The sequence below is a fragment of the Desmodus rotundus genome, chromosome 10 (assembly GCF_022682495.2).
Source record: "Desmodus rotundus isolate HL8 chromosome 10, HLdesRot8A.1, whole genome shotgun sequence".
NCBI lineage: Eukaryota > Metazoa > Chordata > Mammalia > Chiroptera > Phyllostomidae > Desmodus > Desmodus rotundus.
In genome coordinates this window covers 370,738-384,321 of record NC_071396.1, presented here as the reverse complement: position 1 = coordinate 384,321, position 13,584 = coordinate 370,738, and the positions used below count along the sequence as shown (strand labels likewise).

The window sequence follows — 13,584 nt, the reverse complement described above, 5'->3', positions numbered from 1 at the left end:
TGTGGGGGACGCTCCCCACCATCACCAGTCACACACACGGCCTCACTGTGGCCTCACTTGTCCTGCATCCCCTCCACTCTGGGCACCCAGCCCTGCCTGCTTGGACGCGGCCCCCTGCACCCCACCCCCACCTCGTCGCCCTCAGCATTCGTCGGGACTGAGGGCAGGGCCCACCCGGCGCCTTGGCCTGTCTGACGCAGCTGCCTGGTGCGCGGTCCTCACCGCACTCCCCCCTCCCCCCTGCACCCCCGGCCAAGCTCACCCAGCCGCCCTGCTCAGACGGGCTGACGCTGCAGGCCGAGGGCCACGTGGGCCCCCTTGTCCTGCCCTCCCCTCCCAGAGGAGCCCTGTGGCCCCCGGTGCCATCCAGGGACCTGGCCCTTCAGTGGAAAGTGACACCGTTTCCCTAGGTGGTGATGGGACCTGGCTGCAGGCTGAGGGGCAGGCGCTGCTCCTGGGCGCCCTCTGCAGGCCCCCCGGAAAGCCAGCAGGCAGGATTGCCGGGCCACGCCCCGGGGAACCGAGGGTGGAGGTGAGAGCCAGCTTGCCAGGGTAGGCCACAGCGCCGGAGGCCCCAGTGGGAGCCCTGGACACCTTTGTCCTCGGGACACGGGCCGACACAGGGGGACGGCAGCATGTGAGCCCTTCTGGAGGGGTCTGCAGGCACCAGTCAGGGCATGGGGCTCCCGGAGGAATCCAGGCCCGGCTCCAGCAGGAGCCCCTCTATGGCTTGTCGGTTAATTCACACAGTGGGTGAAGGGGGCACCTCACACACTCGGGACAGCAGACACTGGCCCACACACAGAGCACGGGGCCCGGAGGGTCCCCTGCAGCCCGAGGACCCCCCGGGGCTTCCGGTGGGCAAGGCAGGGACGGGACAGACCAGGACGCAGACGGAGGTGTGGGGTGGGGCCCTCGGCGCGGCCATGCGCTGGGTACAGGAGGTCAGACATGCACCTCGGGGGGCGGGGGGCTCGCTCACGGGTCTGCGGGGGCGGCCATCTGTGCGGACAGCAGGATGCACATGGGGGGCCTGGGCTGGGCGCAAATGGCTTCAGAAGGCTCTTGTTTTGTTGTCAGTTAAAAATAAAGTATTTTCATGTGTCTTCAAGTCACAGTGTCCCCTTCTCAATATTGCGGCTCAAAAAGAGGCGCAGGACACCCAGGACCAGTCTGCACCCCGGGACAAGGGTGGCGTGTGGGCTCCGAGACGCAGCACAGCCCGTGGGGGCTGTGTCCCAGGTGGCCCCTAGGACGTGCCTACGCTTTGAAGTTACTCCCTTGTTTATCCGAAATTCAAGAAATTCAAGTCTAACCTGGTGTCCTGTGTTTTTACATTTGCCGCATCTGGCAAGCATGTCACAGGGCTCTGGGCCACCAAGTTCAGGCCTGAGGACAGCTAGCCCTGGGGATGGGAGAGGGGCTGAGTGGGGGAGGGAGCAGTCACTGGCTCCCTGGGCAAGGCCACCAATTAACTCAGGACGCTAGAGAACTTGGGGCCTCTCACTCCCCGGCCACTGGGAAAATTTCTCTACTGCTAGGCTCACCCACTGCCCAGAGACCTGAAGCACCCCGTCCTCCCTCCCACTGATGCCCTGGGCCTGTGGGCTCTGTCACCAGGACGGACTGGGCAGCTGAGGGGCCCTAGAGAGTCGCTGCCGTTTCATGCCCAGCACCTGTCCCCGCCCCCGCCCTCCAAAGTCTAAACACCTGCCAGTGGCTGACTTGGCGTCCCTTCCAGAGCTCAAGACGCAGGGTGTCAAACTTGTGTGCACCGGGAGCCACACCAGCCTCGCAGGTGCCTTCAAAGGGCCAAATGTGATTTTAGGACTGTAGAAATGTAACTGCTCCTTAACTAGGGGCAAGGAGCTCGGCGCTGCCGCCAGGTCCGAACCAGGTGCCAGGCGCAGAACACCAGGTGTGGGCCTTGCGTTTGCCTCCTGTGCTCTAGAGGAAAAGAGAGAACCGAGGTCCTGGCCTCAGCAGGGTTTTAGCGCGGGGGAGGTCGGTGCGGGTCTCGAGGCCCCAGCCCTCTGTTTCCCTCCTGGACTGGACTTCGGGCCTGAGAGCCGGCGGCCCGACCCACACTGGGCCCCAGGGCCCCAGGGAGAGCCTGCTGGGCAGCGAGGGCTCAGAGCAGCGCTCTGCGGCTCCGGGAGCACCACCCAGGTGGAGAAAGTGAACGGGCAGGCCCAACAGGTGCCTTCTGCTGCGGTGGCTCATCTAGGCCAGGGGCTCCCCACACCCAGCTATCTCCTGCGGCATGACCTCGGCACACCTGCCCCAGCCCTCAAGGCTGCCCCCTAGCGGTGGGCCCAGAGCGATAGCATCCAGCCGGTGTCCACAGACCCAGAGTCAGGGGAACCAGCAGAGGCTCTTGCGGTCTCCTGCCGTCCCATGAGGACGGTGGCCGACCCTGGGCTCTGGAAGCCTCCCAGGTGGACGTGGGTGGGAGGGAGGGAGCCGGGCAGGGCCTAGAACAAGGTTTGTGGGATGCAGCGAGGGAAGACAGAGGGGACGCCCTGAGAAAGCACCAAAATGTCCCTGTGCTGGGGAGGGAGCCAAGCCCAGCGCCCTGCGATGTCCGTCTCTGCAGGCACCCACTCTCCCACACGCTCCTCGCCCTGGTCAGCGCCCTCCCGTCTCGTCACTGGCAGCACGCCCGTAAACACACACACACGTGAGCCCCCACACAGGGCCCACGTCCCACCAGTGAGGAGCAGGGCCCTCCCCCTGCTCCAGCTGAGAGGCAACAAAGACAAGCACCCTCTCCTGCCTTCAGCAAAAGAAAAAGATCCTTGTTGGGGCTGTCTCCTCCAAGCCCAACTCTCCAACACGGTCCGCCTGTCCCCGGGCGCAGGCAGCCAGGCAGCGCAGGCAGCGCAGGTTTCTGGGAGGAGAGAGGGCCTGCCAGCTGCTGCCCCTGCCCTGCTGCAGGTTTGGAAAGGGACCCAGTGCAAACTTGAGGAACACATATATGGCTTTTTATCAATGCTTGGGACAAAGGTGAACAGGAAGAGGGGTATGGAGCATGGGGCAGAAGCCCCAGCGCCCCCCACCACCGTCTGAAAGGAGGCCCTACCTGTCTGTGGGGGTCCAGAGAGATGCCGCCCTGAGGAACAGGGGCCAGGTCCCCCCACCACACCTGGCCTGTCTCCCTCGTCTGGGAAATCTCTGCCGTCTGTCCACCACCTTCCCCTTCTCACCTGGGCCTCGGGGGAACTAAGAACAGCTCGACCCTCCTGGTAAAGCTCCCTGGCTCCGTATAGGTGACATGTCTGCACACAGGTTACTCCACTCGGATTGAAAGAGAAAACAAGCCAAAGCGTGATGGGAGGGGCCCGCAGGCTGCAGGGCACCTGTCCTGCGAAGGGGTGGAGCGTCTGCTGCCCCGGAGGGTGAGCGTCAGGTGGGAGGGGGTGTGGCTGGGCTTTCAGGGAGATGGGCCTGCTGTTTCAACGTGAACCGTCAACACAAGTGAGGTCCTAGGGCCAACAGTCCCTCTTGGAGTCTGGCCCCTCCCAAGATCGTCCATGTCCACTGACATCCCAGATGCCACTCCTGAGGGCCAGCCAGGGCCGGGAGCAGGGTGTCTGCAGCGTCAGGGGTGGTCTTCGCTCGGGACAAACCCAGTCTCCACCTCCTGCCTCCCAGGCAGCTGCCCATAAGGAGGGAGGCCCAGTGGGCGGCCGAGCCGACTGCAACCAACCTCCCACATGATCCGAGGACCCCCTTCCTGTCGGGGGCCCCAAAGAGCCTTCTGTTCCTGCAGAAATTCACTGTCTGTGGCTCATTCCAGGGAGGCAGAGAGATGCTCGCACCCACACACACGTGTGTGCGCTCACACACCCTCACACGCACACACACTGGGACCGCTGGCCACTGGGCTGCCTTCCCTGACAGGAAACGGGAAGCGCTGCCACTCCCCCCCGGGCCGGGCCGTGACTCCGCCACCAGAGGGCCTCACTCCGTGCTGCGCGAGTGGGGCTGTGACCTGGAGGGTCCCTGACGTGACGGGCATGCAGCGGGACAGCTCCTGGACGGTGGCAAGAGCCAGGCTTCTCTTCACCTCTCGGGGCCCCCGGAGGGAAGCCGGCCGCTACAATGACGGACAGGAAGGAGAGACGAGGACACAGCCGCGGACAATGGAAAGGGAACCTCTAGGGTGCGTGACTGAGGTATTGGTAGCTCTGGGTCTCGTTGGTGTCCGAGCCGGCGGCGTGGGGCCACCGCTGCCTACTTGTTCTTGCCCAGGAGGGCGTCCACCTCCTCCTCAGGCTTCAGCGAGTGCCACTGGGCGATGGGCCTCCTCGGGTTGGCCAGCATGTCGGACCAGTGCCGCAGCTCGGTGCCCGTGGCGTTGCTGCCCACAAAGATCTTGCCGATGGCCTCGTTCTTGCCCAGCTTGTCGTAGTCCAGCACTGTGATCACCACCTGCACTTTCTGCGGGGGCAAAGGCGGGCGCTGGCCACTGGGGAGGCAAGGGCCCTGGATCTGGGCTCCCTGCTTCCGCTTCTGGGGACCGCGGGCCGCACACAGAAGGTCCGCCTCTGACGAAGGCAGCTGACGGGAGGGGGAGTCAGGGAGCTGAGCACAAGGTGCCAGGGAACTTGGGGGAGGGGACACTCCTGCTCCCGACGAAGGTGTGCGGGGCCATTTCTGACCAGTTGCACTCACTGCCCTGGAAGGGGCCAGAGCAAGTTCCCACCGGCTGCCCACCCGCCTGCCCACCCACCACCAAGGTCCCAGGCACCTGGATCTGCTCGAAGGGGATCTCAAAGCTGAAGGACTCGTTGAAGTATGGGTTCAGCGTCTTCTTCTTCACCGTGGTCTTCTTCTTCTTGAGCCTCTTGCCATTCTGCATCAGGTGGATCTTCACGTAGGGGTCTGTGCAGGGAGAGCCCGCCCCGGGGTGCTGTCAGCTCCTCCCACCGGGAGAGGCACTGGAGGCCGTGGCCGCACCCGAACACACAGAGTGAGCCCCCATTCAGGGCTGCAGGGACTGGCCCCTGGGGACCACCTCTGCCCAGCTCCTGGGCTTCCCGGAGCACGGCCCTGGGCCGCAGGGCCAGGCCATGGGAAGAACACACGCTGCTGCTTGGGGACATCTGTCGCCGGCAGGGGAGGGAGGCTTCTAGGGGACCCAGTCCCATCCTCCTGACCTGGCAGGTGAGAAGCCAAGGCCCACAGGAGGGATGTCACCTGTGCAAGGTCACACACTGGGTCAGCAACAGGGCCTGGCTGGCAGCCAGACCTCCCAGCTTTTCTCAGGAAGGGGTGGCAAAGGCAGCAGCCACGTCCCACCCACATGCTCCACCTGCGCTGTGTGTGTCAGGTCCCCCAGAGCACCCCTGCCCCCAGCGCCTCCCAGAGTGGAGCCACAGAGCCCGTCCTGGACATGTGTCCTGGCTGTGGTGGCACCACTGATGGGGAGGCCAGCCCACTGCCGACGCCCCCCACCCCCAGGAGAAGAATGGAGTCATTCACTCATCTGGGAGTAAAACTTCTCAGACCCAGGGCCCAGCAGGAGAGCCTGGAAGGCTGCTCAGAGCCAGGCGGGGTGGGGTGGGGGGCTTCAGGGAAAGGGCGGCTTGAACTCAGGGACGCCTGGGTCCAGGGCTCCCGCCACGCTCCTGTGAGGCCTGGCTCGCTGGTGCCACCCAGTGGCAGCCAGGAGCGCTGCACACACCTGAAAGGCCGCCCACGTCCATCTTCTTCAGGTTCTTGGCCTCCAGGATGCAGACAGTGAGCTTCCCGGCCGTGGGCACGTAGCGCAGGGAGGTGCAGATGTCGCCCAGCTTCTCGGGCTGTGCAGGGGCAGACGCGGGGCCCGGGTCATCCCAGCCAACCCACTGCCTCCAGGTGCTGGCCCGTCACCCCACCCCAGGCCCCACATCTTTGGGGCCTGAGCAGCTACTGTCTCGGTGTCAAACACCCCGCCTCCCGCAGCTCCAAGGGCGGGCGGCAGAGGATCCGTCAGAGCAAATGTGGGCTCTCCGTGTGGGCAAACTGAGGCGCAGAGCCCGGAATCCCCGGCTCTAAGTGACAGCAGCAGGAGCTCGGGGGCAAGGACAGTGACGATGCCAGATGCCGATGCCCCGGAGCCGCCTCGCGCTCCACAAGGGGGGCTGCCCTCGCCTGCAGGGGCCCCGGACCCCCCAGGCGCCGGCCTCGCCCTCACCTCCTCCTTCTCCCCGCCCTGCAGGTCCCTCCACTCCTCGATGGGCTGGCCGAGGTCCACGGTGTTCATGGGCACCTTCACCTCCCCAATGATGTCGTGCTTGGAGAAGCGGTCGAAGTCGTAGATGGCCATCACCAGCGTCTTGCCCCCCAGCTCCTGGTACGGCACCTGTGGGGAAAAGGGGGGGTCAGAGGGTCAGGGCAGCTCGTGCACCGCAGGGCTGCCGAGGGCAGGTACTCTCCCTGCAGTCCGCAGACTTCTGGTGAGCTGTGGAGACAGAGAGGAGCCTGGCTCGGGGGCACCGGAGCGGGGCAGGGCTCCTGACACCCCCCCGAGGCCAAAGCCCAGCCGGCCCCCCTTCCAGACCCAGCTGGCCCCAGGGCCTCGGCCATGGCCAGGAGCGAAGAGGCTGGGCAGGAGGCAGGTGCAACCGGGGTCAGGACGCAGCTGCATAGCATCCAGCCCTTGTCACCTTGAAGGTGAAGGTTTCATTGAAGGCTGGGTTCAGTGTCTTCCGATGGACTTTGGTCTCGTATTTCTTCTTCTTGTCTGGAAGGAGGAAGACTTTGACGTAGGGGTCTGAGGTGCCTCCCATGTCCAGGGCAGGCAGCTCGGCAGCCTGCAGGACGCCAACAGTGAGCTGTGGAGACAGCAAGGCCAGCCTGAGTCTCAGGGCCACTGCCCCAGCACCAGCGTCTGGGCAGGGGTCAGGCCGGGGCTCTACAGGAGGGTTGGCCCCACCTCCGCCCCGGGAACTAGGGACGACACAGGGTCACTGAAGTAGAAGGACACCGACTGGCCCAAGGTTCGGCAGGTCAGTGGAGACCAGCCAGGCCAGGGGCCCTGTCCCGGAGCTGGGTGCACCCCGTTCTCAGCCCGCCCTTCCGTGGGAAAGGGGCAGTTTCTGTCGGCCCCCCCCACCTCCAGCAGGACCCGCACCTGGTTGGCCTGGAAGTCGTAGTCCAGGGAGAACTGCAGCTTGCCCAGGTTCTCTGGCTCCTTCTCCTCCTCGCCCTCCCCCTCCCCCTCAGTCAGGCCGGTCTCTGCGTCGTCATCGTCCTGTGGGGGCTGCAGAGGGAGGGACAGACAGAAGAGAACAGCCGGCTCGGCACAGGGGTGATGGGAGTGAATGCCCGGGCTCAGGGCCTGGGGGGGGCACAGTCCCCCAGAGCCCTGCCTCTCTCCCTGCAGGGCCAGCATGTTCCCTGTCAACTCCCCTTCTACTTACCCGCCCACACTCAGGCCCCACCCACACCCCACCCCCTGGCCAGACATACCGGGCACACAGTCCAGCATTCAGGAGCAGGGTGAGTCCAGGGAGGGCGGGGAAGGAAAGACACGGTTAACAGACAAGCCTGCAGCTTAGACCCCAGGCTCGACTTTGCCTGGGGCACTCCTGAGCCCCCCGTGCCCCCCACATGCATGCACACACATGTACATGTGTGGGCACACACACAAACACACAGAGGCGCTGTGCTCTCGGGCTGAGCTCTGAGGTCAGGCCCTTCCTCCACTGTCCTCCCCCACCCAGGTGGGCTCCTTGGACAGGCCACGTCTGCCGCCACCCAGTGGGGCCTCTGCCAGCCTCCAAGGAGAAACTCGGGTGTGTGAGGGCCGCCCCAGGACAACCAGCCCCATGGGATGGTGCAGAGAGTGTGAGGGTGATGCCGGGCCTCGTCATGTCCCGGCCCCGCCCCCACCACCAGCGACAGGCTCGTCCCGGGTCCCCTGGCAGGAGCCACAGCGCACGCCCCGACAGCCCCTGGATGCGGGAGTCTCTGCACCACGTTCTCTCCCAGCAGCCTCTCCTGGGGCCCATGCATCGTTCAGTCCCGCGGCCTCTTCCAGGACGGTCCCAGCCCCTCCCCTCCCACGAACGCAGAGCAGACAGGAGGAAGCACAGGCAGGGCCAGGGGGCCCGGGCCCCGTGCCCACCCTGCCGCCCTACCTGCCCGCCCTTCAGGTCCTTCATGTTCATGGCATTCTTGTTGCCCTTGCCCTTCTCCTTCTTGCCCTTCTTCTTGCGGCAGCAGCACTTCTTGCAGATGCAGAAGCAGCAGGTGAGCAGCAGGAGGCCGGCCACCACGGCGATGGCGATCAGCGCCCACGGCGGCACTGCGTGCACGGGAGAGCTGGCGTCAGCGGGCCCGGCCGGGGTTGAGACGGTGCCCCTGGCCCTGCCCCACACTGGTGACCACACGCCCGCTGCCCTGGGGACACGCCGCTCTGGGGGATGAGCCGGGACGTGGGCCGGGCTCCGTGAGTGACTGTCCCCCAGCCTGACCCTGTTGCAGGGGGTGGGGGCAGGAAGAACCAAGCCCCCTGGACCAGAGCCCTGGCTGCTGTCCCTGGTCCTGAACCACCATCTCAGCGGACGAGGCTGCGCCCGAGGCTACCCCCAAGATGTGGCTGGGAATTCTGAAGGCGGGGGTGTGGTCAGGTAAAAATGCCCATCACTCTTGTCCACCCGAAACTGACATGACTACCACAGCACGGCCCACCAGCTACACTCAAATAAAACACGCACGACGCGGACGCAGGGGGCTCGTACTTGTCCTCTCCCACAACGGAGCAGCCTCTGAACGAGACTGGAGGACTCGAATGGTGGTTTCTCCTTCACTGTTTTTCCTCCTCTTTTGGCTTCATCTGTCAACACTTTTCTAAATTGTGTACGAACTTTGTTCCTGGGAGGCTGGGCCCCATAAACCCCCGATCTCTTCAGCGAGCCCAGCTGTATGCCCAATTCCTGAGGGGCTGTCCGATAACCCAGCCTGAATCTGAAGCTAGGAGAGACCCCAGCTGGTCCTGCCCCAGTGCCCCCCCACCCCGAGCCTCGGGGACACTTACGGGGGATCTTGTTCATCTCGTTGAAGAACTTCTCCTTCAGCTTCGCAAACATGTCTTCCTTGCTCTCACCGGCTCCCCCGCTCTCGGTGGAGTTGTCTGCAGGCCCGACGGGCACCATGGCCGTGGTGGTAGCAGGAGCCACCACGGGCTCCTGGTTCCTCTTGAAGATGTTCCTCATGGCAGCAGCAGGGGCGGCTGCGAGTGAGAGGGAAAGGCTGGGTGACGTCCCAGGGGTCCCCTCCGGTCTGTCCCAGCCTGGGAGGCAGAGCGGCCTGATGCCAAACAGCGGGTTCTCGTCCCCGTCCGAGAACCACATTTCTGCCTGTGGACTCGGCCTGGATACAGCTGTCCCCTGTGCCCTCTGGCCCCTGCCCCTCCCCCCACCACTGACTTGCCCCCGACACACAGTCTGTTTTACTTGCTGTCCCCCCTTCCCTGGGATTCAAGGGCCACAAATGCAGGACGGCCAGCACATGGTACTCGGTGCCTGCACGTGAGGGGCGGGCTGTCAGAGGCCTCATCAGCAACATCCTGCCCAGGCCGTCTGCGGCACCGACCACCGTGTCCGCGCACTGGGGCGGCTGTGGAAACCGAAGTGTCTCTGTCTCACTCTGGATGAGCCAGGCACTTCCCGCCTACTTAACCCCCCAGAAGCTAAGGAAATGCATCCGAGATGCTGATGGCTTCACGCCAGCTCCCAAGGCCTCTGCCGGAAAGAGGCCTGAGGTATGTGGACTCGTCCCAGGCCTCCTGCACTCGCCCCTCCTCACCGCAAGCCGCCTGCACCCGCCCAGCATGCAGGGTGCGGCATCTGAGCTGGGCCCAACGGGAACAGCGGGAGGAGAGGCCAGGTCAGCCGGCGGGGGTGGGGGGAAGCAGCCTGCTCCCATCCCCCCCAGCCCTGGCAGGCCTGGGGAAAGACCCACTCACTCCAACAGGCTGCCCATTACCGCCAGCACCCCAGTGGGCCCTGGTCTCCAGGAACTAAAGTGGGCCAGGCACGTCCTGGCCTGTTCCCAGAGGAAGCCGTCCTCCTCCCCAGACCCCAGGGACAGGAAATGGACGGCGGGAGGGCAGCCTGGTCCTCAAAGTTCCACGGGCTGGGGGAGGGAGGAGACATGGGGAAACTCCAAACTGGAAAATCCCGGCATGGAGTTCTACTCAGGTCCCGCCCAGGAGGCAGCAGCCCTACTCAGGAGCCAAGGGTGCCAGGTGGAGCAAGGTGGGTGCATCAGCCGCTGCCCTCCGGGTCAGAAGGCCTGGCTCGAGTCTCAGCTCGGCCCTGGTAGCCGTGTGACCTCGGGCATGTGGTTTCTCCACCCGCAAAGTGGGAGTGAGAATGGGACCTGCCTTTGGGGCCGTGGCCCCTGAGAAGACTGTAGGTCAAGTGGGACACTAAGCCCGAGTCCCGTCCCAGGGTCCGGGCCAGGCCACAGGGTGCTCCGGGGAGGCTGTGGTGGGCAGAGGTGGGTGGAGGTGTTTGCACAGCACACACCAGTCAGCTGTGCACTGTGGCACCAGGTCACGCCCCAGTCAAAAGGAGACTCGAGTGTGCAGGAGCTTGAGTGGACAATGCCGCCGTGGGAGGGGACGCAGCCCCACACCTGGCTGCCCACTTGCTTCCCGCAGTGGTAGATGCGCAGCCTTGGCAGGGAGGGGGCTGGCGCCCAAGACGCTGCGTCTGCCTCCTACAGAAGGGGGACTGCTTGGCCATCGCCTGCCTTTGGGGTGAGCTCGGAGCACCTGCTCCCTTGATGACAAGACCGAGGCCCCGAGGACAGTGCTCACAGGCCTTCCCACCGGCTGGCAGGCAGAAGGAGGTGACAGTGACGGCACCTGCCCTGAGGGTCTCAAGCCCACCTGGGATGAACACTCCTCAGAGCCCTTCACCCACTCTCTGATTAGACTGGTGCGCAGGCTGTGGGACGGGACAGCCTTTGCTCAAATGGTCCCCCTGCCACCTGCCAGCTCGGGGACCTTGGGGAGGTCCCTCCCCACCCTGTGCTGGGCTCATTTCCTACCCCATAAGGTAGACACTGGACCGCCCCTGCCCCGGGGGATGAGTGTGCCGTCCTCTCTGTGACGGGCTCCCAGGCGCCTGCAGAGCGGGGGCGCCGCCTGGCTGTCCAGGTGGGGTAAGAGAGTGGGGCGCCGCCACCCAGACTCCGAGCCAGCTTCAGGACTGGCGAACACACTGCCCCCCATGCCTGCCTGGCTTTTCCCCACAGTCAGTCCTGGAAACGGTCACCCCTCCTCCAGGTCAGACGAGGACCATAGGCCTCACCCCACCCACGGCTGCCTCCTTATCGGCAAAGTGTCCCTTTCCATTTAAAGAGGAAACAGGTACCAAGTCTTTCCAAAGTCCCACAGAGTCTAGATTTGAACCCAGGCTCAAGTCCCACTGGGGAACGGAGCTTGGGTGCAGGAAGCCCCCTGCAGGGGCCGGGGCTGTGCTCCTTCCAGGCCATGTGCCGGGGGCCGTGGGGACAGGCGGCATCGGGTCCCCAAGCAGCCGCTGCTCTGAGCCCCATCCACCAAGCAGCTGGCAGCAGCAGGCAGGCAGGTGGAGACGAGTCCGGGGCGCTGCCCACACAGGACTTCGCCCAGGCCCAGAGCCCTCAGGCCCCTCCCCCTCCAGCCCACCAGTGGCTTCGCCAGGATGTCACTCTGGCTGTGGGATGCCCAGGGCCGGCCTGCCCCCTGATGGATTTGGAAGCCATGGGACCAGGTCTAGTCTTGGCTGGCACACCTGACCTCCAGGAAGGTCACTGTGGCCCCGCCCGGGGCAGGTGGTGAGCTGGCTCTTTCCCTGGAGGGGAAGTGAGTGGAGCAGACGCCCGGCCACCACGTCCCACCGGGACGTGGGACCCCAAAGCTATGACCCCACCGCAGGAAGTCCTTCCTCTGACCTCGCCCGGGCCTTCCTGCTGCAGGGCTCCCCAACCCTCCAGAGGCACCTTTAAACCATGAAGGCTGATTCCACCAGCCACACAGCTGCACGAAAGCCAGAAAAGCAGCTGGCAGCTGCCGGGGTTGGGAACTTCATTCCCGCTGAGGAGGAGCTGTGGGCTCTGGGTCTCTGCCCCCGGCCCTCCCCAACCTCAGGGCCAGGGACCAGGGGCCAGGCAGCAGGGTGTACAGAAGAAAAGTGGGAGATGGGAGCGAAACAACAGTGAGAGGAAAAAGTTGCTCCCAGCCTGTGCTGACCTGCCAAGGGCTTTGCCCCATTTCCCAGGCTCAGCCCGGAGAAGGGAGCAATGGACCCCCGGCTTCTCCCCAAGCCCAACAAGACCCCACGGGCTTCCTCCTCCAGGGAGCTGGGAGCCAGGACAGGCCGCTCCGAACAAGGGGGCTTATGAGGGAGCAGGTCGGCGAGCAAGGGGGAGGGTGTGAGGCGACGGGCTGGACACAAGGCACAAGGAACGCAGGCAGCGAACCCAAAGGTCCTTCAGAGTCGGTGCTCCCACCACCCACCGCGGCAGCTACCCTCATCCCAAGTCAGACCACTGCCTGTCCCCTGTCTCGGGGCAAACGCCGCCTCTTCCCCTCTGTGTCACTTGTGCACTGAGAGCAGAGGTCGCCCCAGTCTCCTTCCTCCCACAGGCCTCTGCTGTGGACTGGAGGACAGAGCCGGGCCAGGAAAGGAGGTTCGGGGGGCCGTCTTGGCCCTGCCCCCTCACCCAGGCCCACGGGGTTTCCCTCCGTGCCCCTGGCGTCCTGGGACACCAAGTGGTGTGAGGGAGGCTCCAAGCCACCGTGTGCTAGTCCTTGTGTTTGGGGCCTCAGTGGTCCAATCTGAGGAATGGGAACGCTGGGCTCGCTGGCCTCGGCACGCAGCCCAGGAGGTGCCTGCTAGTCAGCGGCCTGTCCTCTGTCCCTTGGCAGGAGGTGGGGACGCAGCTCAGTGCACAAGGGGGAGAGTGGGCGGGGCCCTGAGCTCGGGCGCCCACGGGCAGGTGCAGCCCTTTCTCCGGGCTGACGTGCTGTGTGGGTCTGGACACGCTGCGCCCCTCCCCGAGCCTCAGTTTCCCCATAATCGACACCGGAGTGCTGAGGACACCTTCAGGCCCCTTCCCGCACCGCCTGCTGGGGTCCCACCCACCAGCTCAGCCCTTGTCTCTGAGACCTCGTTTTCCAGCCTCCCCGTGAATGGAGGCTCCCCCACAAGGGCAGCGTTCTCTCACACTGGGGGGCCTCCAGCTTTGTCTGTGACAGACACAGTTGGCTGCAGCCCCCAGTGGCCGGGCTCCCCACAAAGCCCACACAGCCCAGGGAACAGGGGGACGGGTACGGGAAACGGGTGCGGGAAACAGGCACGCTCCCAGAAGCCTGTGCACAGTGACCACTACAGGACTGTGGGCCCTGTCCCCACCCGTCCCTGACGCCGCGCTGCCCTGAAAGGGGGAACAGTGCTCCCATTTCATGATCGGGTAATTGAGGCTCAGAGAGGGTTAGTAACTTCCCTGAAGTCACACAGCTAACACCGAGAGAGCCTGGGTCCGTCTGCGTGCAAAGCCTCTGCTCTTAACCGTCAGCGCAGTCACTGAGAACAAGTC

At 65.0% G+C, this 13,584-nt stretch overlaps 1 protein-coding gene across 2 annotated transcripts in view; it reads right to left on the bottom strand.

The window, feature by feature from the left end:
- Positions 1-733: 733 nt before the first annotated feature.
- SYT2 (synaptotagmin 2) overlaps positions 734-13,584 on the bottom strand; it is a 44,993-nt gene continuing 32,142 nt past the window's right edge. For both annotated transcript variants that reach the window (XM_024576071.4, XM_053913409.1), the window contains exons 2-9: positions 9,029-9,223; positions 8,130-8,296; positions 7,121-7,240; positions 6,654-6,821; positions 6,182-6,349; positions 5,690-5,807; positions 4,754-4,887; positions 734-4,443 (exon numbers count right to left, since the gene is read on the bottom strand). In XM_024576071.4, coding sequence (XP_024431839.1) covers positions 4,237-4,443; positions 4,754-4,887; positions 5,690-5,807; positions 6,182-6,349; positions 6,654-6,821; positions 7,121-7,240; positions 8,130-8,296; positions 9,029-9,206 — 1,260 coding nt within the window. In that variant the 5' untranslated portion in view covers positions 9,207-9,223 and the 3' untranslated portion in view covers positions 734-4,236. The remainder of the gene's footprint in view (positions 4,444-4,753; positions 4,888-5,689; positions 5,808-6,181; positions 6,350-6,653; positions 6,822-7,120; positions 7,241-8,129; positions 8,297-9,028; positions 9,224-13,584) is intronic.